Source organism: Pelophylax lessonae (genome assembly GCF_965119305.1).
Source record: "Pelophylax lessonae genome assembly, chromosome: 8".
Classification (NCBI taxonomy): Eukaryota; Metazoa; Chordata; class Amphibia; order Anura; family Ranidae; genus Pelophylax; species Pelophylax lessonae.
The window spans coordinates 240,946,898-240,973,065 of NC_138775.1; the positions used below are offsets into that span (position 1 = coordinate 240,946,898).

Below are 26,168 nucleotides of genomic sequence, written 5' to 3' on the forward strand. Positions count from 1 at the left end.
GTTTAGGTCTGTTGCAATAAGAAAGTGTTTAGGTCTGACCTCATATTATATGGTTTTGGTAAGTCTAAAGGAAAAAATCGAATGAAAATTGTATAGTGTGTATCCAGCTTTAGTGTCCAGTCTTTAAACATACATAAAGCTTTGACCATCACCACCTGCAATATCTACATCTCAGGTTGCATACATCCCACCTGCAGATATACTGTAGTGTACCTCAAAAGTGTGGCTTTTAATGGTCCAGAGTGTTTAGTGCCTTATTTCTTACCCATGAGGATCATGTAACCTCTGTAACGCATGCCAAGCTCCCTGACCCGCATGATAGACCTCCGGATCAAATAGCCGGAAGCACGTAGTGCGTATGGTGTCTGGGGGGTGGGACCCGTAATCGCAGCTTGTGGCTTCTGGAATGTTTCCCCTTTGGCCTGCAGATTCAGCTTCTGGGTCTGAAAGCCAGAAGCACTGAGTGCGCATGATGTCTGGGGGTGTGGTGGACATCAGCCCCAGATTGCCTCCCATTCACTCTTCTCAATCAGAAAGATATATGTATATACAAAGGCTCTATCTAAAATGACTGTTCCCGCACTACAATAATGGGGTACTATACCCAATATAATACATGTAAAAAGCATAAAATCGGTGGCCCATTTTAACAACTAGACAACAATGAACATCTCTCTTCATTCACCTAGATGGTATTTAGCGATTGTTATAAAGCCACAGTGTTGCAAATAAAAAAGAAGGGACCCAGATCTGCACAATGCTCAAAAATGCAGTGTATACAAATATATACATACATATAATCCAAGAAACCAAAAAGATACCAGGACATTGCCAGAAGTATATAAAATTATATATATATAACAAGATTTTCTCTTGGGTGCAAGCTGGTACAGTCTTAAATGTTCTCAATAGTACCACTTATACTACCAGTAAACACCCATAGAGAGGTGGCCACCCATTACATAATAATAAAACTGTTCTATAGATCACAAGTTCTTATTAAATATATGGAGGTCTCCAATATAATTCAAGTCCTAGTTAATCCTCTACAGAAGGAATAAATAGAATAAAATTCATTAGCAAAAGCTTCTACTGATAGTAAATTTAGGAAACATCGTCTCTGTCTAATATATAGGGTCATAATTGACCCCTCAACTTTCTCTCCCTACATTGTATAGAAGACAACCATTCAAAGTGGGGGAATGGCTTATTGGGGGTCCTTAATACCTGTAAAAATACGGACCTTGGCTAAAGTGCTTACTCCCAATCCTTCCTGTAACTGATATACTGCACACGTCTACATACATTCTTACATGAGTACCTGTATGCTTAAACAGGATAAGAAGGCATGCACACTTGTACATAGACATTTGTAAACTGAAAGTGAATACTATGTTGTTCTACTAATCCGTGAGCAATAAGCCAAAGCTGAGAACTACATCTCAACTAGCATGCCCTGGGGGGAGGCCAGAGAGCACCTGAGCCTAGGTGCAGGGGGCATCCTATACATTGTGTCCTCTAGAACTGCCATTGTGATGGATCCAGTCCTCGCCTAGCCACCTATTTCCAATCTACAGTATGTATATGGGCCCCAGATCAGATCTTCTGAGCCAGCCCCCTTGAGGGAAGCTCGTGATTGGATCAAAGCACTGCATGTATATCCATGCTCTCATTTAACCCTTTAGGAGCCAAGGAGCCTAATTAATGTATCCAATAAGTTTCCCTATTGCACAATTTCTGATGCCTCATCCCCATATCCACAAGTCCAACTATGGCTTCTATGCCAAACACCTTGAGGCCTGTAAGTTTTTTGCTGTGGACATCTCAAAAGTGGAAAAAGAGGAAATATCAGTCTAATCTTCTTTTTAAAATGTTACGTTTGTGTTCCCTAAATCGAGTCCTCAAAGCCCGTGAGGTATGACCCACATATAGAAGGGGTAGAGCACACAATACACAACAAATTGCGCTAAACAGTCAATAAACTGTTTGATGGAAAAAATTCTTCCGTCTACCCCTGCCGCCTCCTTCTTCCTATGGCTTATGAACTGATAAGCCCCATAATGCGAGACCCCACATCTAAAGCTCCCTGTCTGGTCAAAGATTGTGCTCCACATAGGGGGTAGTTCCTTGGTCGAGGCGTTACTCGACTTGGGGCAATAAGGCTCATTAGGTCTCTGGTAGATAACTCTGGACTTATCTGAGTTGTCCCACCCTGCCAAGACTTTAGTTGTGCTTAACACCACACAGCTTCTTTTCGAAAATCCTTCTAGTTGGGTCCTGCTTCTCTCCAGGATGTCACCATAGCCTTTCTTTAATTCCTAGAAAAGGTCTGTATTTCCCTACATAAACTTTGTAGCAGGAAAAGATTCACTTCCCTTCTGTTATAGCCTGAACAGATTGCTCTGTTTTTTCTTCAGCCTGTAGGTATGAGCATTTTTGCGTGACAACATTCCTTTTTATCTGATTGGTAGCCTGCATTTTGGTGGATGTTTGTTCTGCCATTGCAACAAGCATGCATTATGTGTATTGTAGACTCTGAGCAGGAACACTGATTGGGTAATGTCACATACGCATAGATAGGAGGTGCCCTAGTCATGTCATAACAGTCATCTAGAGCTGAGCTTCTGCTTGTAGTAAAATCTGAAGTTCTGTTGTGATTTATACTGCCTGCCATGTGCCTAGTATAAGCTGACATGATACCTATTTGCCTTTCTCAAGTAAGCTGCATTATCGGCCTTTGGAACAGATGATTCCTGTGCAGTTCCAAGTAGTAGAGCTTCCAACTGCTCATCACTTGTGTAAAATCAAGACTCTGAATAAAGGGGATACCAATTCTGAGGTCACTGTATACTACCAGGTGAGAACTTGACTTTTTTTATAAAGATGTGCCCTATGACTTCCCATTTCCCCTCATTGTGAGTTCATGGACTCCATGCCAGCCCCTAATGACCTGTATTTTTTGCAGTCTGGTGCTAAGAATTTACGGGAATACACACTGATGGAGCTCTTGGTGGTAAGTACTTGCTTGTCCATATAAAAGTGAATCCATGGTGCATATGGCTAAACTCCTCCTCATCCAATAATTTACAGTTGGCCTTGATTGGATTTCAAACCACAAGTCACAGAAAATCAGGAGGCTACATCATGGAAAAATCTTTTTAGGAATCACTTGCCTCTGTTTGAAAAATAATTTTAAATACAATTTTACTTTGCAAGTGAATTGTAGCATAATTGTTTGAATCTGTCTTTTAGATGCATATGGAAGAACCTTGCTTTGATTTCCTGAGGACAAAGCAGACTTTGGGGTAAGAGGCTTCTGAAGCAGAAGTAATAAAATCACTTATAACCTTTAAATTGCACGTAGTAGTTGTTTATAAAAGTTTTATTAAATCAGTAGTAACCCGCGTTTAAAAAAAAAATTTAAAAAAGAAACTAGTCCCCATTTAGGGTAATGTCATAATGTGCTAGTATGCTCAGCATACTAGCACTTACCTAAAAGATGGATCCCCCCAGTGGCGCCTTGTCACCACTGACAGGGAATCCATCTTCACCTGGTCTTCCATCCGGGTTCCCGGACCCCGGCCGTTTGAATGGCTGAGCCTCGATGACATCACTCCTGCGCATGCCATTCCGTCCATTGAGAGCACAGTGCTCATGTGCCTGTGACGCCACTGGCTGCTACACATGTAAATCTCTCCTAAATGTGCACCGTTATATTTACTGTAACTATAGGTAAGCCTTATTATAGGATTACCTGGTAGGTACAAAACAACAAGTTTACTCCCACTTTAGATTAGAGCATAGCAAAAGTCGAGCCAGGCAAATGATAGATCTTAGGATGATGTAGTCTTTCAATTCTGCTACATCAGACTACATCATTTTGACTTGTAAGACAAAAATACTGATCTTTAGACACCAGCCAATATTTTGAGGAATAATTAGGAAACCAACTACGGACAGCAAACAGTTGTTCTAAACATTATTGTTATGAGGTCTATAATATTGAGCCACAATGATGCAGTTTCTTTCACAATTTATTTTTGTAGATACCATGTGTATCCAACTTGCAGAAACACTTCTGGAATTCTGGGATTTTCAGTCACAGTGGAATCGCAAGCAAATAAGTACAAGTAAGTGAGATGGAAATTGACTGCTGTTGTAAATGTTTCACAATGTAGAATGATTTGGAAATATCAATTTTGGTTGTACTTTTTACTTAATGCGTTTCTGCTTTCACCAATAAACATGGAAAAAAGTCAGTCAAGCTCAGACTCCTGTTTGTAAGATGCTAGTTGAAATACAAACTTTATTTTATGTCCTAGAGATTGTGCCGATGAAGTCTAATGCCTTTGTTCCCGATTTTGCTCCCCCCCAAATGAAATTGATTTCCCCCCTCATTATCAGTACTAATTGAAATCTCCATTGGAGAGTGGGATCCTATATAGTGACCATGGTCAGAAGAAAGACCAGATAATTTAGATGCAGATAGATCACTGCTGTATTGCTGAACAATTATAAGAGAAGAATCAACTCATTTGCATCTACCAAAAATTTACATGTGAGTTATCAGTGAGAGAAATAACTCTGTAACCAATTCCCGCCCGCTGGACATCATATGACGTCCTGGACTTTGAGTGGGGATATCTGAATGATGGCTGCAACTGTAGGCATCATTCAGATATCTTTTTTCTTTTTTTTTTTTTTTTTTTTTTTTTTTAGTTTTGCCAGCAATTTCCTGCACCATAAAAACAATCATAGCCGCTGTTCAGCCGCGTGGTTGTTTTTACAGGCGGCAGGAGGGGACTGTTTTTTGGCTATAAGATAGGATGTGAATGCAAATTTCCCCCCCCCCCCCCCCCAAAAGAGACACAGATGGCAAATGTAAACCTTACAGTTGGTTAAACCCCCCCCCCCCTTACTCTATCCACAATTAAAAAAAAGGTTTCGACTTTATTTCTATTTTTAAGATTTCTGTTTCCTTCAATGAATGAGAACAAGAGAGAAAATATGATTTTTGTACATGCACCATAAAATCCTTTTTTTGGAGTGCAATGAGGGACACTACTGCTCTGTGTTTATGATCATGCCCTTGGTATTGCTTTGCTTCAAAACTGAGACATGCTAGTATTTGGAGGTGTCAAACCATGGGCTGACCTACAGATTTATTTCCTTGCGAGTGTTCATTTCTCATGTAGGTGGCAGTATAATCTCGAAAGTTTAAGACTTTTCGTGTCACTTAATGGACTCCCAAGGAAAGTGAGCACAAAAATCCCATTAATTTTGTCTGCCTAAAGTTTGCATTTAAAGTGCACCTGTGTCCAGACTATGTGCATGTCTAAAATGTACATATTCTGAACAAGAAGTTATATTATTTAACCACTTCCGGACCGCCCACCGCAGTTTTACATTGGTACTTCGACGTTAAATACCAGTGTTATGACAGCAGATAGCTGCCATAACACTGATAGCTCCCATAACCCCGGTATTTTCTTACAGGGTGGGTGGTCCTCTTTCACATAAAAGTTGTTCCTCGCAGCAGGATCACTTTTATGGGAGGCGGGAGAGGTGCCCCGCTCCTGCCGCTTCCCGGTCATTTTCCCCCGCTTACCACAACTGTCGGTAGCGGGGAAAACAATCCGGCCTGTCCATGTCCCAATCAGAAAGTCGAGTGAGGGCAAGATGGCCCCCTCTGGACTCTATGGCTTTGGAGGACCGGAGCGACCTTGTATGTCACTTCCTCCCAACGGCCTTAAAGGGCCCATTTCTCTTACGTCCTCCGACAGTCGCCGCCTCTTCATATTCGTCACATATGGGGTATTAGACTTTGCTCCGAAGGAGTAGCTAGGCAACAGAATATGTTAACAATAAAGCTTTAACATATCCCACCCTCAAGGGGTGGTCCCCTCAGTCAATACCCTCCTACTTCCTGCAACCATATCTCAGTTTTAATGTCTAGCTTGTCAGGAGTGGCTGGCTCTCTCTGTGCTGGGACTTTTTGTCCCAGACTCTTTCTTCTTTTTGATATTTTGTTTGAGTTTTCTCTCTGCCTTTACTTAGCTGTTATTTTTGTCAGCATTAGTTAGTTCTTCGGACGAAGAGGATCATGCGGACTGGGTCTCGGGCTGATCCCCCTGGTCGCAGGTCGTGGGTCAGTGGCTTCCCAGTCTGCCATCGAGCGTTCAGCCAGGTAACGCTCCTGGCACGGTGAACGACCCATCCCTGTTCGGTGCAGGGATGATTGGTGAGGTGGCTACCTCACCGGACGCTGTGCGGTTTCTGAACCGCCATTGTGTGCGTCTTGAGTAGCGACTCTCCCTGCCTCATGTGCAGCGGCTTGTTCGCCTGTGCGGGTTCCCCACGCCATGTGAGGTAAGTGTATCTATGTGGGGACCTGTCTGTCTGGGGGGGTCTCAGTCTGGGACTGTGTAACCTGCCTTTAATCACACTGCTTGTCTCCCTATCTCTCGGCTGCATGCTGTGGGCTGCAAGGGGGGGGGGGAGCTGTATGACACTGAGTATGTCAGGCTGGGCAGTGTGAGGAGCTGTGTGCTGTGGGGCATGTTTTTAATGGCATGTTGGGGCATATACAGCGATCGCTGCGGCGATCTAACATGTATCCATATTATGGGATGATATTGTGTGTGATTTTATGCACTGTGGAGCGGCGATTTCGGCGCCAAACGGCGCCATTTTACCGGCGCCCGCTCCGGCCGCATGGTTTACATGCACGGCGGCCATTTTCTTGTAGCCTCCATAGGCTTACATAGAGCGCCCTGGCAGCATCACTTCCTCTCTCCTGGAAGCACCGATCGAGGCAGCAGCAGCAGCGGAGTCTCCTCAGGTTTTATCCTTCTATTCCTGTGTTCCATTGCCTGTATTCAGTCTGTATATTCCCTGTGGGGGTCTCATTGTGCCTGAGTGTGGTGCGGTGGGCTGCGCTTGCCGCGCTTGCTGTAAGGGGGCAGTTAACCCTTGGTTGTCTGGCATACAGGGGCAATGGATTCTCAGGAGGGCAAATTTCCCACAGTCTTGGTGGAAAGCCAGGGGACCGCTGTTTCCCCCCCAGGGGGGGATTTGGCCACTATTGTGGCTGGCCTTGCTGCACAGGTGCAAATGCTGGTGGCTGCTCAATCTACTAAACGGCCCAGAGTTGCTCTGTCCTCTGATTCTGAGGGTGAAGGTGATGGGGCTGTTCTGGCGGGGACCCCCCTATCGGGGTCCCGCTCCTCTCTGGATCTAGTGGGGTCTGAGGTAGAGGCTGAAGTTGAGGGGGTTGATAATTCTCCCCCTGGCTCGCCTGAAGAGCTTGCAATCATGGATGAGTTGATTGCTTCCATTAAGCAGACGCTACGTTTGCAGGACGAGGTGTGTCCCCCAGCTGCCTTGGCGGCTTATGGGACGCAGAGAAAACGCAGGACGCCGCAGGTCTTTCCCTGCAATGCTGATTTTCAGCGCGCTGTTAAGGACCAATGGCGCGATTTGCGCAAGCCTTTTGCGGTACCAAGTAAATTTAAGCTGCGTTATCCTTTCTCGCCTGCCACTGATGAACGGTGGTGTGTGCCTCCGCCAGTAGATCATGCTATTGCGGTTTTGAACAAAGCCACTGCGATCCCGGCAGAGGGATCCCCTATTTTCCGTGATGCCACGGATAGGAGACTGGAGTCTCTTGCCCGTCATACTTATTCTGTTACGGGTTCTATGCTTAAGGCTCTGTTTGCTTCTCTCATGGCGGCCCAGGCGATCGCAAGTTGGACGCAGATGCTTAGGCGCGTCCTAGTGGCCGATTCGGCCTCAGCGGCGACCCTGGATATGGTGGATCAGATCCACCAGGGTGTCATGTATCTGTGTGATGCGGACCTGGACCTGATTCCGTTGGCCGCGCGTGTACACAGCGTGGCGGTGTTGTCTCGCCGCCTGGTTTGGTTGAAATGTTGGTCGGTGGACCAATCTTCACGTAAAACCTTAGCCAATCTGCCTTATGATGGGTCTCGCCTTTTTGGGGAGTCCCTGGATGTGTTGATTAAGGGGATTACTGGGGGTAAGAGCACTCTCTTGCCCCATTTCCCCAAGGCTAAGGGGGCTTCTGGGAAGAAGCATGCTAATTTTCGGCCCCCTCAGGGGTCCTTTCGTGCCTTTCGGCCGCACTACAAGGGCAAACCGTTCAAGGGCCAGGGCTCTCAGAAGAAGCCCTGGTCTGGAAAACAGAAGTCCGGCCAATCCGGACCTGCGGCCCATAACAGTTCGGCCTGAAGGGGCGCCCTCACCCAGTTTTGGGGTGGGGGGACGCTTGCTCGGTTTTCTTCAGCCCTGGTTGGCCCGTGTGCGGGACAGATGGGTTCTGGAAATCGTTCGATCTGGTTACAAGATCGAGTTTCTCTCTCGGCCAGAGAGCAGATTTTTTCCCTCAAATCTACAACTGTCTCCAGAGCGCCTGCGGGTTCTGCGCCTGGCGGTGCGGGACCTGAGGGCTCAGGGAGTGGTGGTTCCGGTGCCTCATCGGGACAGATTTCGGGGGTTTTATTCCAATCTGTTCACTGTGCCCAGAAAGGAGGGCAAGGTTCGTCCAATTCTGGACTTGAAAGCTCTGAACCGCTCTGTGCGGGTTCGCAAGTTCCGCGTGGAATCCCTGCGCTCGGTGGTGGCTGCCCTGGTTCCGGGGGAATTCATGGCCTCCATCGATTTGAAGGATGCGTATCTTCACATCCCCATATTCGAGGGTCATCAGAGATACCTTCGATTTGCCATTGCGGAGGATCACTACCAGTTCGTGGCGTTGCCCTTTGGGCTCGCCTCGGCTCCGCGGGTCTTCACCAAGGTGCTTGCACCGGTTCTGGCATTATTGAGAGCCCAGGGCATTTCTGTCCTGGGGTATCTGGACGACATTCTGATTCGGTCTGCGACCAGTCAGGGTCTGGAGAAGGACCTGTCTGTCACGATGCAAACTCTGCAGGAGTTCGGTTGGACGATAAATGTTCCAAAGTCGACTCTGAGTCCGTCGGTTCGTCTTCCCTATCTGGGAATGATACTGGACTCGGTGCAGGCGAAGGTCTTCCTGCCGGAAGACAAACTCAGGACTCTTCAGGAGGAAGTCAGGTCCCTCAGGGACGTTCCGAACTCGTCTCTGCGGACGTGTATGAGATGTCTGGGATTGATGGTCTCGGCTTTCGAGGCGATTCCTTTCGCGCAGTTTCACACGCGGGGTCTCCAAGCGGAGATCTTGTCCAAGTGGGACGGGCGACCTCAATCTCTGGATCTTCAGATCTCGTTGAGTCATCGCACCAGGGAAAACCTCCTGTGGTGGCTCCAGTCCCCGTTGGTGTCCGGGGGCAAGTCGTTTCGTCCGATCTCGTGGACGATAATCACCACGGATGCCAGCCTGTCGGGCTGGGGTGGTGTTCTGGGCGTTCTGTCCGCCCAGGGGACCTGGTCGGAGGGGGAGTCTTCCCTCCCGATCAACATTCTGGAATTGCGTGCGATAAGGCTCTGTCTTCATCGCTGGACGGACCGGCTGCAGGGCTGCCCGGTTCGGGTGCAGACGGACAATGCCACGGCGGTGGCCTACATCAACCACCAAGGGGGCACCAGGAGTGCCCGAGCGGCTCGAGAAGTGGCCGACATTCTGTCTTGGGCCGAGACTCATGTCCCGGCGATAACGGCGGTTCACATTCCGGGAGTGGAGAACTGGCAGGCGGACTATCTGAGTCGCCAGACCCTGGATCAGGGGGAATGGTCTCTCCACCCGGCTGTCTTCCAGATGTTGTGCGCGAAGTGGGGTCTTCCAGATGTGGACCTGTTCGCGTCTCGCCTCAACTACAAGGTGAAGAGGTTCGTGGCAAGGACGCGCGACCCTCGGGCGGACGCGTTAGTGGCCCCGTGGCATCAGTACAGGCTGATGTACGCGTTTCCACCGATTCAGTTGCTGTCCCGGTTCCTTCGCAGGTTACACTCGGAACGCAGCACGGTGATTCTTGTGGCACCGGACTGGCCTCGCCGGTCCTGGTACGCAGACCTCGTGAATCTGGCGGTCGACGCCCCCTGGCGTCTGCCTCTTCGGGACGATCTACTGTCTCAAGGACCGATTTACCATCCTGCTTTACAGTCGCTGGCTTTGACGGCCTGGCTGTTGAGACCGAGGTCCTGAAGGAGAAGGGTCTCTCTCCAGAGGTTGTTCATACCTTGATCAACGCGAGGAAGTCTTCCTCGGGAAAGGTTTATTACCGTACTTGGAAGGCCTATTTTGCCTGGTGTGAGTCCAGGGGGTTTTCACCCCGCACGTACTCGGTTTCCCGTGTGCTGTCTTTCCTTCAGACGGGTGTCGATCAGCGTTTGGCGCTGGCTACGATAAAGGGTCAGGTGTCTGCGCTGGCCGTTCTGTTTCAACGTCCCGTAGCTTCCAACTCCTTGGTTGGCACTTTTATTCAGGGTGTGCGGCATCTGGTTCCTCCTAGGAGGGATCCCTTGCCCCCTTGGGACTTGAATCTAGTCCTGTCTGTGTTACAACGTGCTCCTTTTGAACAGATCAGGGAGATCTCGTTGTCTATGTTGTCCAAAAAGGTCGCCTTTTTGGTGGCGATCACTTCGGCTCGCAGAGTGTCGGAACTGGCGGCTTTGTCCTGCAAGTCTCCGTACCTGGTTGTTCATTTGGATAAGGTGGTCTTGCGACCTAATCCTTCTTTTCTGCCGAAACGAGTTTCGGAATTCCATCTTAACGAGGATATTGTTTTGCCTTCGTTGTGCACGAAGCCTAAACATCCTAAGGAGGTGAGATTGCATTCTCTGGATGTTGTTCGAGCGATTAGGGTTTACCTTAAATCGACTGAGTCTTTTCGAAAGACGGACTCCTTGTTTGTTCTTCCAGAGGGTCCTCGGAAGGGCATGGCGGCTTCCGCCTCTACCATTGCCAAATGGATCAGGCAGACCATTGAACAGGCTTATGCCTTGCAGGGGAAGGTTCCCCCTGTGCCTGTGAAGGCGCACTCTACTAGATCTCTGAGTACGTCTTGGGCCTGTCGTCATGGGGCTTCTGTAGCCCAGGTGTGTAAGGCGGCGACTTGGTCGACCGTGCACACTTTCACAAAATTCTACAAAGTAGATGTTCAGGCATCGGCGGATGCTTCCTTTGGCCGCAAGGTTCTTAGTGCGGCTGTTCCCTAGGGTCCCTTGTTGGGGACTCCTGGCTGTTGGGATAAGTTTTGTATCCCCTGGTTTTTTGTCTTTTCCTGGGTTGTTGCTCCTGTTGAGCACTTATTTTTGCTGTTGCCCAGCTAGTTCCTTCCTTTGGTAAGGTTCCTTTCTTTGATGTGGAGACTGCGTTGCCTTTCGGCGCGGATGCGTTTCCCACCCCTCATGTTTGCACTGCTTTGGGACGTCCCCATATGTGACGAATATGAAGAGGCGGCGACTGTCGGAGGACGTAAGAGAAAACGGAATTTTTGTAAAATCTTACCTGTAAAATTCCTTTCTCTGAGTCCTCCGACAGTCGCCGCCCCCGCCCCTCTTTTGGGGTTTGTATGTATACTCTACTGCTATTCCACTAAAACTGAGATATGGTTGCAGGAAGTAGGAGGGTATTGACTGAGGGGACCACCCCTTGAGGGTGGGATATGTTAAAGCTTTATTGTTAACATATTCTGTTGCCTAGCTACTCCTTCGGAGCAAAGTCTAATACCCCATATGTGACGAATATGAAGAGGCGGCGACTGTCGGAGGACTCAGAGAAAGGAATTTTACAGGTAAGATTTTACAAAAATTCAGTTTTTTCTCTTTTGTTCATTGACGGACACAGCTCCTCATCTTCTTGACTACATGGGTTATGCTGCCCCCTACAGGAGTAAGACACTAGGCAGGAAAGAAATTGACTACGCCTATGGGGCAGTTGTATGCTGTAGGTACTCAGTTTTTTTCTGCCTAGTCAGGAGTAAGGGCCTAGTTCCTTGCTGGGATCTCTAGTCCTGGCAATTTTTTCTTTTTGAATGGAACTTTTTTCCTCTTTTTATTATTTTGTTCCTGTGAGATCTACAATCAAGTGATGGACTGGGTGACGGACTGGATAATCTAGATCCAGAGGGTCCCCCTCAGTCTGGCCAACGAGCGCGTGCAGACCGCAGCTCTGCGCTAGGTCGCCCACGACACAGCCCCACTGGAACAATCCCCCCCCCGCCTTTGCAGAGCTGGCAGATCAGTTTGGTCCAGGGGCTACAGTTTGTCTCCCTTGATTTCTAGACTGTCTGTCTCAGCCATGGTCCTGCGGCACATTATCTGGCTGAAATGCTGGTCTGTGGACCAGACGTCTAAGAAGGCTTTATCCGATCTTCCATTTGTGGGGGATCGCCTGTTTGGATCTTCCTTGGATGACATCATCAAAGGCCTCGCTGAAGGAAAGAGTACTCTTCTTCCTCAGGCTTCCAAGGGTAAGGAGTCCCGTCGCAGAAGGGGGCCTTTTCTCTTCGGCTCACAAGCAGCCTTTTCGTTCCTCAGGGTCTCAAGACAAGGGATCTGTAAGCCCTTCAGAGCTTCCCCGGGGGTTCTAAGAGGACCTAGTCCGGCAAGCCACGAGCGGGTTCTGCCAGCCCTGCAGGCAAGGCATCCTCCGCATGAAGGGGCGCCCCCACTCTTATCTGGGGTCTTTGTGGGTTTCCGAATCTGTGGACCTCCCTGATGCAGGACAAGTGGGTCCACAAAGTAATTTGCTCCGGCTACAAGATCGAGTTTCGATGATATCCTCTGGACAAGTTCTTCCCGGTTCCGACATTCAAGGTTTTTACTTAAAACTGTTTACAGTTCCCAGGAAAGAAGGCAATATACGTCCAATTCTGGACCTCAAGGCGCTAAACTGCTTTATGCGGGTACAGAAGTTCCGAATGGAATCCATTCGCATGATGGTGGCGTCCCCCTGATTTCCTCGCCTCCATGGACCTCAAGGACACCTACCTACACATCCCAATATGTGTCGGCCACCAGCACTTCCTCCTTTTTGCCGTGGGTGAGGAGCATTATTAGTTTATGGAGTTACCCTTTGTGAATCTTCAGCAGTCTGCTCTGGTTCCGTCCACAAGCCTGGACTATCTGGGTTTGCCTATGGACTCGGCCTCAGTCAGATTGTTACTTCCTCAGGAAAAACTTCAGAAATTGCAGGAGGCAATTCAGCTTCTCCTGTCCAGCAGATGGTCATCTCTTCGGTCCTGCATTCGGGTACTGGGCCTGATGGGGTCTACCTTCGAGGCGGTTCAGTTTGCACAGTTCCACACGAGATCTCTGCAAAAAGAGACTCTGGTGAAATGGAACAAGAATCCTTAGTCTATAGACAATCTGATCCTGTTGAGCCGCAGTAAAAGGAGGTCCCTGATTTGGTGGCTTCATTCTCCAGCACTTCGTCAGGGCAGATCGTGCATTCCTCTGTACTGGACGGTCGTTGCCACAGACGCCAGCCTGTCCGGGTGGGGAGGCGTCCTCTGCACAGTGTGCGCTCAGGGGGTCTGGACTCTGGCAGAGTCCAGGCTACCGATCAATGTATTGGAACTCTGAACGATCAGACTGTCTGGATTGTTGGACATGTCATCTCCAGGGGTGTCCGGTACGGATTCAATCAAACAATGCCATGGCTTATGTCAATTACCAAGGGGCGCAAGAAGTGTCCCGGCAGCTCGGGAAGTAGCCGGCATTCTAAGGTGGGCAGAATGATTCGTCCTAGCCCTCTCTGCTGTGCACATTACAGGGGTGGAAAATTGGCAGGCGGATTACCTCAGTCGACAGGCATTGGACCAGGGAGAATGGTCACTTCATCCGGAGGTGTTTCATCAGTTGTGTCTCCAGAGGGGTACTCCCGAGGTGGATCAGTTGGCCTCTCGCCTCAAAAGGAAAGTGCAGAGGTTTATGGCACGGTCCCAGGATCCTGTAGCCTATGCCACAGACGCATTAGTGGCTCCTTGGGGTCGGTATCTTCTGCAGGGACTCTTGCGCCGGATCGAGGCAGAAGGGATTCCGGTAATACCTAGAGGCTCCAGGCTGGCCTCGCTGGTCTTGGTACGCCGATCTGGAACGGCTGGTCGCCGATGCTCCTTGGAGACTTTCAGGGAAGATCTGGTGGCCCAAATCTTCCATCCTACTTTAGTCACTGGCTTTAACGGCTTGGCTGTTGAAAGCCAGGTGCTGAGGTTTGTCTGAATCAGTGATTCCTACGCTCTTAAAGGCTAGGAAATCTACCTACTAGGAAGCTTTACCATCGCACCTGGAAGATGAACATTGCGTGGTGTGAGTCTCTTGGGGTTCATCCTCTCTCCTTGGTACGCCGATCTGGTACGGGTGGTCGCCGATGCTGCTTGGAGACTTCCTCTCAGGGAAGATCTGTTGTCACAAGAGCCAATCTTCTATCCTGCTTTAACAGTCGCTGGCTTTGGCGGCTTGGCTTTTGAAAGCCAGGTGTTGAAGGATAGAGGGTTGTCTGACTCAGTGATTCCTACACTGTTGAAAGCTAGAAAATCTACTTCTAGGAAGATTTACTATCGTACTTGGAAGACGTACATTGTGTGGTGTGAATCCCTCAGGGTACACCCTCGCTCCTTTTCAGTGACTCGAATCTTGGCCTTCCTCTGACGAGGGGTTGAGCAGCGCCTGGCCTTGAGTACCATCAAAGGCCGGGTTTCGGTTTTGGCCGTTTTTTTTTTTTTAACATTTGTTGGCTACACACTCCTTGGTGCATACCTTTCTCCAGGGAGTGAGAAACTTGGTTCCTCCTATGCGGTCTCCATTGCCGTCGTGGGACCTCAATTTGGTGTTGTCAGTTCTCCAGAAGCCTCCCTTTGAAAACATTTGGGAGGTTCCCCTGCTTACATTTGTCCCAGAAGGTGGCTTTTTTGGTGGCTATTACTTCTGCACGCAGGGTGTCGGAGCTGGCGGCTCTAACTTGTCATTCGCCTTACCTGGTGGTTCACAGGGATAAGGTGGTTCTTTGTCCATGTCCGTCGTTCCTTCCAAAGTTTGTCTCTGGTTTTCATTTGAATGAAGGCATCGTGTTTCCCTCCCTGTGTCCCTGTCACGGAACCATGAACCAGACGTACAACAACAGATAAGTGAAAATAAGAAAGCTTTATTGAAAAACAAGCTATAAAGCAAAAGTCCAAACGGATGGCAAAACCGATGCAGAGTCTTTGCGAAGCCAGGATCAGGAACCAGCAGGGTAGTCAGACGAAGCCAGGATCAGGAACCAGCAGGGTAGTCAGACGAAGCCAGGAACAGGAACCAGAAGTAGCAGCAGTCTTAGAAGCATGTGAACACAGGAGGACCAAGCAGGGAACTGAAGCCACAGACCTCCTATATATATGAGCTAGGCATCCAGCTCCTCCCAGTGGGAAGGAGGAGCCGCAGGGTGGGAGGCTACAAGAAACCCAGAAACCAAGATGGCCGCCAGCACATGTCAAACGAAGGAGAACAGCAAGAAGGTAAGACCATGACAGTACCTCCCCCTCAAGGGCCCCTCCTCCGCGGAGTAAAGAACGGTTTCTGAGGGAAGCGTGCGTGGAAGGCTCGGAGCAAGGCAGGAGCATGGACATCTGCGGAGGGAACCCAGGAACGCTCCTCTGGACCATAACCACGCCAATGAACCAAAAACTGCACCCGACCGCGGACCAGGCGTGAGTCCAGGATATTGCTCACCTCATACTCCTCACGATTGCCCACTCGGACCGGACGAGGCCGAGGAACCGAGGAAGTGAAACGATTACACACCAGAGGCTTCAACAGGGAGACATGAAACACGTTGGAGATCCGCATGCCAGGAGGAAGCGCAAGGGCATAGGCTACCGGGTTTACCCTGCGAAGCACTCGGAAGGGACCAACAAAGCGAGGCGCCAGCTTGGGAGTGGGCACTCGAAGGTTGAGGTTGCGGGTAGACAACCATACACGGTCTCCGGCCTGGTAGGAAGGAGCAGGCGCTCGTTTGCGATCAGCCTGGAGTCTCTGGCGCTGCGCAGAGACCTCAAGGGACTTCTGGATCTGTACCCAAGAAGCACGTAGGACGGAAAGGTGATCCTCCACAGCCGGAATATCCTGGGGAGAGAATACCTCCGGTAACACGGCAGGTTGGAACCCATAGTTGGCCATGAAGGGAGACGTCCCAGAGGAAGAGTTCACCGCCGTGTTCCTGGCAAACTCAGCCCAAGGCAGGAGGTCAACCCAATTGTCTTGGTGATCGGAGACATAGCAACGAAGGAATTGCTCCAAGGCCTGATTGGATCGTTCTGCGGCCCCATTGGACTGAGGATGGTAGGCCGAGGAGAAGGAGAGATGAATCCCCAACTGGGAGCAAAAGGCGCGCCAGAACCTGGACACAAACTGACTCCCCCGATCCGACACAATCTCCTGCAAACCGTGCAACCGGAAGACCTCCCTGGCAAAAATCGTGGCCAACTCCTGTGCAGAGGGTAACTTCTTGAGAGGAACACAGTGGCACATTTTGGAAAACCGATCCACAATCATGAGAATGACCGTATGGCCTCGGGATGCAGGGAGGTCCACAATGAAATCCATCCCCAGGTGTGACCATGGGCGCTCCCCGGTGGCTAAGGGTTGCAGAAGGCCCAACGGAAGGTGCCGAGGGGACTTACTCTTGGGCACAAACGGAGCATGCCGCTACATATGCGGCGATGTCGGAACGTAGGGAAGGCCACCAGAACAGACGTGAAACAGCCCCGGACAGCTGATTCTTTCCAGGATGCCCCGCGGTCTTGGAGTTATGGTAGGTTCGCAACAACCGAGTGCGCAACTCCTCAGGCACAAAACATCTGCCGTTGGGTCTCCCAGAGGGAGCACCAGATTGAGCCGCCAAAATCTGCTCACCCAGGGGAGAGGTCAGGCTGGTGCGAATGGCGGCCAGGATCTGATTCGGAGGTATGACCAAGGTCGGAATCGACTCCTCCCTGGACAGGTCGGAGTACTGCCGTGATAAGGCATCCGCCCTGATGTTCTTGGAACCGGGTAGGTAGGAGACCACGTAATTAAAACGTGACAAGAACAGAGCCCATCTGGCCTGACGTGGTGTCAATCTCTTGGCCTCAGAGAGGTAGGTCAGATTCTTGTGGTCCGTCAGGATGAGGACCGGAACCACCGAACCCTCGAGCAAGTGCCTCCATTCTTTAAGAGCCCGATGGCCAATAACTCCCTGTCACCAATCTGGTAGTTGCACTCTGCGGAAGACAGTTTCCGGGAGTAAAACCCACAAGGAAGCAGAGGACCCTCTGGTGTTCTACGCTGAGACAGAAGGGCGCCTACTCCCGTCTCAGACGCGTCCACCTCGAGGACAAAGGGCAACCCAGGGTTGGGATGCGACAAAATCGGAGCCGACACAAAGGCGGACTTTAGAGCCTCAAAAGCTCGGATGGCCTCGGGCGGCCAGACCTGGGAATTACTGCCCTTCCTGGTCAGATCCGTGAGAGGCTTGGCTAGCATGGAAAAGTCCCTGATGAACTTCCGATAATAATTGGCGAAGCCCAAAAAGCGCTGCAGGGAGCGAAGACCACTGGGCTGGGGCCACTGTAAGACAGCCGAAACCTTCTCAGGATCCATGGAGAACCCCTCAGCGGAAATGATGTAACCTAAGAAGGTTACCTGGGATCGGTGAAATTCGCATTTCTCAAGCTTACCGAACAGCTTGTTCTCTCGTAACCGTTGCAACACTCGTTTGACATCCAGAATGTGGGTCTCCATGGACTCAGAATATACCAAGATGTCATCCAAGTAGACCACCACACACTGCTGCAACAGGTCACGGAAAACATCGTTGATGAATTCCTGAAAGACTGCGGGCGCATTGCACAGCCCAAAGGGCATAACCAAGGATTCATAATGACCGGTCCTGGTGTTAATCGCGGTCTTCCACTCATCGCCCGCCTTGATCCTTACGAGGTTATATGCCGCCCTCAGGTCGAGTTTGGTAAAGACCGTGGCCCCTTTAAGGCGATCGAACAGCTCGGAAATCAAGGGTATCGGGTAAGCGTTCTTGATCGTGATGCGATTGAGACCCCTGTAATCGATGCAAGGCCTCAACTCACCGCCCTTCTTTTTCACAAAGAAAAATCCAGCCCCTGCCGGGGACGAGGATTTGCGAATGTGTCCGCGTGAAAGCGCCTCCCTCACGTACTCCTCCATGGCCTCATTCTCCGCTACCGACAGTGGATAGACTTTGCCACGAGGAGGAACGGCACCAGATTGTAACTCGATGGCACAATCGTATGGGCGGTGCGGAGGTAGGGCAACCGCGCGCACCTTATCGAATACATCCCGGTACTCCTCATATTCAGGGGGCAACAGAGAGTCCGAGGAAGTACACAGCAACTTGACAGGCCCATGGATGCAACTAGCCCCACACTGCGGTGACCACGAGAGGATCTCGGCCGATCTCCAATCGAAAATCGGATTATGCTTCTGGAGCCAGGGGTACCCCAAGACCACCGAGTAGTGTGGAGACGAAATAACCTGGAAGCAGACCGACTCTCTGTGGACGGCACCAATGGCTAACCCCACTGGAAGGGTCTCATGAGTCACGTGTGGCGGCAGAAGGGGTCTGCCGTCTATCGCCTCAAGAGCCAGAGGAGAACCTCGAGCCTGCAGAGGAATGGAATTGGCGGCAGCGAACACACTATCAATGAACAAACCACCAGCACCAGAGTCCACCAACGCCTGGGTCGTCACCGAGCCTCCGACCCAGGAGAGGACAACAGTGATCAGTGGTTTGTCAACACGGGAAACCGGGGACGAGGAGACTCCACCCAAGATCTGCCCCCGACAGGATCAGGTGCGAGCGTTTCCCGGACGGTTCGGACATGCCAACCGAAAATGCCCACCGAGACCACAGTACATGCATCGGCCCTCGCGTCTCCGGAGTACCCTCTCCCCCTCGGACAGGCGAGCAAACCCCAGCTGCATGGGTTCACCCCCAGACAAGTCATCCCCAGGAGGCGTGGGAGGAGAGGGAGGCACGGGTGGGACAACAAAGGTAGGCGCCAATCTGTTAGGAGGCCTCCGCAGACTCTCCTTAAAGGAAGGTCTCTCCCTGAGTCTGGTGTCAATCAAGATCAGGAAAGAAATAAGAGACTCGAGCTCCACTGGTAGGTCCTTAGCTGCAACCTCATCCTTCAAGGCATCCGAGAGACCATGAGAGAAAGCAGCGACCAGAGCCTCATTATTCCAGCCCACCTCTGCTGCCAGGGTACGAAACTCAATGGCGTATTCAGCTACGGATCGTGAACCCTGTCTGATGGACATAAGGAGCTTCGCAGCAGAGGCAGCACGAGCCGGCACATCGAATACCTTCCGAAGAGAAGCAACAAAACCGGAAAACTCGGCAACCACCGGATTGTTGTTCTCCCATAAAGGGCTGGCCCAGACCAAGGCCTTTTCCCGAGAGCAGCGAGATTAAGAAGCCCACCTTTGATCTCTCAGTAGGAAAGGCATGTGGCAGCAACTCGAAATAAATGCCCACCTGGTTAAGGAAACCTCGGCACTGAGTTGGCTCTCCCCCAAAGCGCTGTGGCAGGGGGGCAGAACCGGACATACCCCGAAACACCGCAGGCGCAACAACAGGTGTCGGGGTAGACTCTGGCGCAACAACCGGAGCGGCAGTAGGAGCGGGCCCAGGAGCGACAACCGACTCATCGGCAACGGGAGCGAAATGAACCGTGCGTTCAAGCAGGGTTTGCAACGCCACGGCGGACTGACCCAACAGGTGATCCTGCTGATCAAGTCTGGCAACCAGCGTGGGTAGTGAGGATGGCCCTGTACCGTCAGAATTCGTGGCCTGTGGTGCCGTGCGTTCAAGCAGGGTTTGCAACGCCACGGCGAACCGACCCAACAGGTGATCCTGCTGATCAAGTCTGGCAACCAGCGTGGGTAGCGAGGATGGCCCTGTACCGTCAGAATTCATGGCTTGGTCCTAATGTCACGAAACCATGAACCAGACGTACAACAACAGATAAGTGAAAATAAGAAAGCTTTAGGCCCCATGCACACGGGGCGTTAGAAAAAACGTACGTCAAAGTTAGTTCTGACGCCGGAAAAAGCAGCTGTAAAAACGTGCTTTCAGTAGCTTTTTCCATTGGCGTTATTGCACGTTTTGCCACGTTGCTTTTAGCAGCGTTTTTTTTTCTTCCATTCAAAATCAATGGTTCCCTATGGGAGCCTATTGATTTGAATGGAGGTCGCACCGCAACACCGCAAGTCGGATCCGACTTGCGGGGCGACTTGCGCTGTGAGAATCTTGAGGGGGAACTCCACGCCAAAATGGGAAAAAAACGGCGTGGGAGTCCCCCCCAGGGTTCCAAACCAGGCCCTTCGGGTCTGTTATGGAATTTGAGGGTAGCCCCATGCCGAAAAAACGGCATGGGGTCCCCCCAAAATCCATACCAAACCCTTATCCGAGCATGCAGCCCGGCAGGCCAGGAAAGGGGAGGGGACGAGCGAGCGGCCCCACCCCCCCTGGACCACACCAGGCCACATGCCCTCAACATGGGGGGGTGTTGGTGCTTTGGGGCAGGGGGAGCTCTGCACCCCCCACCTCAAAGCACCTTGCCCCCATGTTGATGAGGACAAGGGCCTCATCCCCACAACCCTGGCCGGTGGTTGTGGGGGTCTGCGGGCAGGGGGCTCATCGGAATCTGGAAGCCCCCTTTAACAAGGGGGCACCCCAGATCCCGGACCCCCTCCCTATGTGAATGGGTATGGGGTACACTGTACCCCTACCCATTCACCCCATAAAAGGCAGTGTATGGAAATAACGACAAGAGACGTTTTGGAAAGTTTATTAAAAATCTTCATCCGACTCTTCTTGTCTTCTCCTCTCCGGGGGTCTTCTCCGGGGTCTTCTGCTCTTTTGCTGTCCGCCCTTCTTGTCTTCTCCTCTCCGGGGTCTTCTCCGGGGTCTTCTGCTCTTTTGCTGTCCCCCTCTTCTTGTGTTCTTGTCTCCGGGGTCTTCTGCTGTCCCCTCTTCTGCTGTCCTCTCTTCTTTTCTTCTCCTCTCCGGTCTTCTGCTCTTTTGCTGTCGGCTGTCTTCTTCCTCCGGTCCTCCTCCGACGACGTCTCCGCTGATTATGCCTATCTCCGGTCTCTTCAGCTTATTATATAGCCATTAGGGGCGTGGCCCCGATGACGTCATCTGGAGACCCCGCCCCCCTCATGTCACAGATGACGTCATATGTGACATGAGGGGGCGGGGCCTCCAGATGACGTCATCGGGGCCACGCCCCTAATGGCTATATAATAAGCTGAAGAGACCGGAGATAGGCATAATCAGCGGAGACGTCGTCGGAGGAGGACCGGAGGAAGAAGACAGCCGACAGCCGACAGCAAAAGAGCAGAAGACCGGAGAGGAGAAGAAAAGAAGAGAGGACAGCAGAAGAGGGGACAGCAGAAGACCCCGGAGACAAGAACACAAGAAGAGGGGGACAGCAAAAGAGCAGAAGACCCCGGAGAAGACCCCGGAGAGGAGAAGACAAGAAGGGCGGACAGCAAAAGAGCAGAAGACCCCCGGAGAGGAGAAGACAAGAAGAGTCGGATGAAGATTTTTAATAAACTTTCCAAAACGTCTCTTGTCGTTATTTCCATACACTGCCTTTTATGGGGTGAATGGGTAGGGGTACAGTGTACCCCATACCCATTCACATAGGGAGGGGGTCCGGGATCTGGGGTGCCCCCTTGTTAAAGGGGGCTTCCAGATTCCGATGAGCCCCCTGCCCGCAGACCCCCACAACCACCGGCCAGGGTTGTGGGGATGAGGCCCTTGTCCTCATCAACATGGGGGCAAGGTGCTTTGAGGTGGGGGGTGCAGAGCTCCCCCTGCCCCAAAGCACCAACACCCCCCCATGTTGAGGGCATGTGGCCTGGTGTGGTCCAGGGGGGGTGGGGCCGCTCGCTCGTCCCCTCCCCTTTCCTGGCCTGCCGGGCTGCATGCTCGGTTAAGGGTCTGGTATGGATTTTGGGGGGGACCCCATGCCGTTTTTTCGGCATGGGGCTACCCTCAAATTCCATAACAGACCCGAAGGGCCTGGTTTGGAACCCTGGGGGGGACCCCACGCCGTTTTTTTCCCATTTTGGCGTGGAGTTCCCCCTCAAGATTCCCACAGCGCAAGTCACCCCGCAAGTCGGATCCGACTTGCGGTGTTGCGGTGCGACCTCCATTCAAATCAATAGGATCCCATAGGGAACCATTGATTTTGAATGGAAGAAAAAAAAGCGTATAACGTGGCTTAACGCACGTTAAGCAACGTTATAGCAAAGTTATTCAGCTTTTAGCAGCGTCAGGCGTTTTTAACGCTGTAACGCTGGTCCTCAGAACGCGCAGGTGGTGGGTTCTTGTTGCAGCCTAAAAACGTCTAAGCCACTTACAGCTCAAAAACGTCTGAGTGTGCATGAGGCCATAGAATAACATGGAGGGGCGTTTTTAGGCTGCAAAAAGAAAACGCCTGACGCTGCTTACAGCGGCGTTAAAAACGTCCCGTGTGCATGGGGCCTTATTGAAAAACAAGCTATAAAGCAAAAGTCCAAACGGATGGCAAAACCGATGCAGAGTCTTTGCGAAGCCAGGGGTCAGGAACCAGCAGGGTAGTCAGACGAAGCCAGGATCAGGAACCAGCAGGGTAGTCAGACGAAGCCAGGAACCAGAAGTAGCAGCAGTCTTAGAAGCATGTGAACACAGGAGGACCAAGCAGGGAACTGAAGCCACAGACCTCCTATATATATGAGCTAGGCATCCAGCTCCTCCCAGTGGGAAGGAGGAGCCGCAGGGTGGGAGGCTACAAGAAACCCAGAAACCAAGATGGCCGCCAGCACATGTCAAACGAAGGAGAACAGCAAGAAGGTAAGACCATGACAGTCCCAGGCCTAAGCATCCTAAGGCAATTGCCTTGCATTCTCTGGATGTGGTCAGGCAATAAGGGTGTACCTGGCAGCTACAGGGTCTTTTACAAAGTCAGACTCACTATTTGTCCTCACGGATGGACCTCGCAAAGGGTTGGCTGCTTCTGCTGCCACCATTTCAAGATGGATCAGACAGACTGTGGTTCAGGCTTATACCATTAAGGGTCAGGTTCCTCCTTTCCCTGTTAAGGCACACTCTACTCAGGTGCTTAGTGCCTCCTGTGCCTTCTGTCATGTGCCTTTGCGTCAGTACTGCAGGTTTGCAGGGCGGCTACCTGGTCACACTTTCACAAAGTTTTATAAGATGGTGTTTTCCATGTTCCCTGGTTGGCTATTTAGCCTTGGGAAGTATTTTTTTCTTGCTGTTCCCACCCCTCATGTTTGACACTACTTTGGAAAGTCCCACGTAGTCCAGAAGATGAGGAGCTGTGTCTGTCAATGAACGAAAGAGAAAATAGGATTTTTGACTTACCATAAAATCTATTTCTTTGATGCCCACTGACGGACACAGCACCCACCCCTCTATGGAGTCTGTTTTTTTCTTTCTTCTGACACTGCTTGTAACAAAACTAGCACTATAGCACCTATAGTATAGTACCTATAGCAGAGAGTGGGAGTATACCCTGCGGGACTGTCTCATAGGTGTAGTCAAGTTCTTTCCTGCCTAGTGTCCTGTAGGGGGCAGCATAACCCACGTAGGCAAGAAAATGAGGAGGTGAGAAATAGATTTTTACGATAAGTCCAAAATCCCCCTTTTTTTTTCATGCTGAAAAAGATGTAGATGTGAGGTCTGAGGTCTTTTTGACACCAGATCTCGGAATTAGAGGACCTGTCATGCTTGCTTCTATTACAAGGGATGTTTACAAAAAGTTTACAAAACTAAACCCCCCCCGTCCCTCCGAGCTCGCACGCAGAAGCGAACGCATACTCAAATCACGCCCAGATATGTAAACGGTGTTAAAACCACAGGTGAGATATCACAGCGATCGTTTGAGCCAGAGCAATAATTTTGGTCCTAGACCTCCTCTGTAACTCTAAACTGATAACCTGTAAATTTTTTAAAGCGTCGCCTATAGAGGTTTTTAAGTACCAGTGTTTGTCGCTATTCCTCGAGCGTGCGCAATTTTGAAGCATGACGTGTTTGGTATCTATTTACATGGTGTAACATTATCTTTCACATTGTAGAAAAAAAATCGGGCTAACTTTACTGCTTTTCTTATTTTTTAATTTTAATGCGCAAATACAGTGTTACATAAAGTATTGCAACGATCTCCATTTTAGGGCCTCTGCTAAAAAAAAATATATATATATAAATAAATATATGTGTGTGTGTATATATATATATATATATATATATATATATATGTGTGTGTGTGTATATATGTATATGTGTGTATATATATATATATATATATATATTATATATATATATATATATAATGTTTGGGGGTTTCTAGCAAAAAATACTGATTTTTCACTTGTAAACAAGTGTTGGAAATAGGCTTGGTTCTTAAGTGGTTAAGTAGATAAAAGGGAAAACAGAGCGCACAGGCTCCTCATGCAATACAGTTTTATTAAGTAAATGAAAGCATAAAAAGAAGTTGCAGTCACAAAAGTAATGTAAAGCTGAGCGTTCATTCAGGTAATCCTGGCCAGCATACAGAGTGTGACTCCTTGGACAGTAGGAGGGCTGAGCAGCTCATTCAGACCAGGGATCCCGAATCCATGGGGAGGCTGGTCCCGCCTCCCCGATCACGTGACTCCAAGTTGTGCAAGCTGACAAGGGATGCTAAAGGGTTGCCAGGACAATGCGTTTCAGAGGGCATTGCCTTCTTCAGGTTCTTTGGGGCCCTTGCACACAATGCTCTGGCTCTCTGCCCCCTCCCCCTGGATCACACTGCTGCCTTGTACACACAACATTCCAGCTCTCTGCCCCCTTCCTCCTGGATCACACTGCTCCCTTATATACACAATGATGCGGCTCTCTGCTCCTTCTCCCTTGGCTCACACTGCTGCCTTGTACACACAATACTCCATCTCTCTGCCCCCTTCCTCCTGGATCACACTGCTGCTTTATGCACTCAATGCTCCGACTCTCCTTACACAGACTTCTCATTGGATCTCACCTCGTTATCCAGCCATGTGCTCAGGCTCCGTGCTCCCTCTTGCAGTCTGTGATGAGGGCTGCCATTGGAAGTCCTCTCCTTCACATTCTGCTCTCTGCACTACTCCCAGCACCTCCCTCTGAATTCACAGGAGCCCGAACTAGAGGAGACATCGGGTATCAATGCGCGCTGACAGTATTGACTACATCCGCCACAATGTTGATTTGTGGCAAAATCCCTGGGAACCACCAACATTTTTTCGTGAACCATCAGGACCACTGGTTGGTGACTGCGGTTTTTAAAGTGTTTTTAATTCTCGCTAAGAATATGTAAATACTTTAACATCCATAATCTGGGCACAGGTGCACTTTAAATTGTATACGCTTGGTCAGCATTGTGTTTGCAGAGTGCGGTTTTGTAGTTAAAGTCATAAAGGGAAGGCACTTGACCTGATTCCATCTGTAGTGTGCCCTCCCATCCCTGGACACCATCAGACTGTTAAGCATAGTTCTTGTAAGGCCATATACACAGACAGGAATGGCTTCTTTCAGCTGAGTAATGAAGTGCCGTCCAGACAGTTTACTCTGTACACAATGTTTTCATTTAGGAATAACAGAATGTTCCTTCTAGATACTCTAAAATGCGTTAATGGTATTGATCTGTCCATAAATTAATGGCTGCATTGTAGGGAGACAGCAAACCTGCTGTGACCACAGAGGAGTGGGAGTGCGGCAGGCGAAGGAATCTGCTAGAAGAGAAACTCGTAGTACCTCATATTTGCATAATATACTGAGATAAGCAATATTGTTGGGAGTCTGGTGCTCCCAAGATTCCAATGTTTGAGAGTCATCTGAACTGGGGAATTGTGTATGCTGTCCGTGCAGGTGGTTGGTTGCACTGTGATTAGGCTGCCATCCTCAGTGTGCACATGCTCTGTGTATGTACAAGAGAGAAGAAAGGGGGGGGCGGCGGGGGCGCCACTAAGTGCATTATTATAAGGAATACGTTTATTGCAAAAGATTAAAATACTTACAGGTAAGAAATAGTAGGCATCTCTAGAAGTGGAGGTCTATCGCCTACTGCTGCATCCTGGAGGACTTGATCGCTCCAACGTCACTGGGGCTGAAGGGCTGGTGTTCCTCCGTAGTGCTTCCGGGTTTG

The 26,168-nt window shown here is 50.1% G+C and overlaps 1 protein-coding gene across 1 annotated transcript in view; it reads left to right on the top strand.

Annotated features, from left to right (window-relative positions):
• The window catches only part of NRDC (nardilysin convertase), an 88,905-nt gene that overhangs the window by 52,516 nt on the left and 10,221 nt on the right, over positions 1-26,168 (top strand). Inside the window, exons 24-27 of the mRNA XM_082265914.1 lie at positions 2,719-2,857; positions 2,966-3,013; positions 3,253-3,305; positions 4,047-4,130. Of these exons, the coding sequence (XP_082122040.1) occupies positions 2,719-2,857; positions 2,966-3,013; positions 3,253-3,305; positions 4,047-4,130 (324 nt within the window). The remainder of the gene's footprint in view (positions 1-2,718; positions 2,858-2,965; positions 3,014-3,252; positions 3,306-4,046; positions 4,131-26,168) is intronic.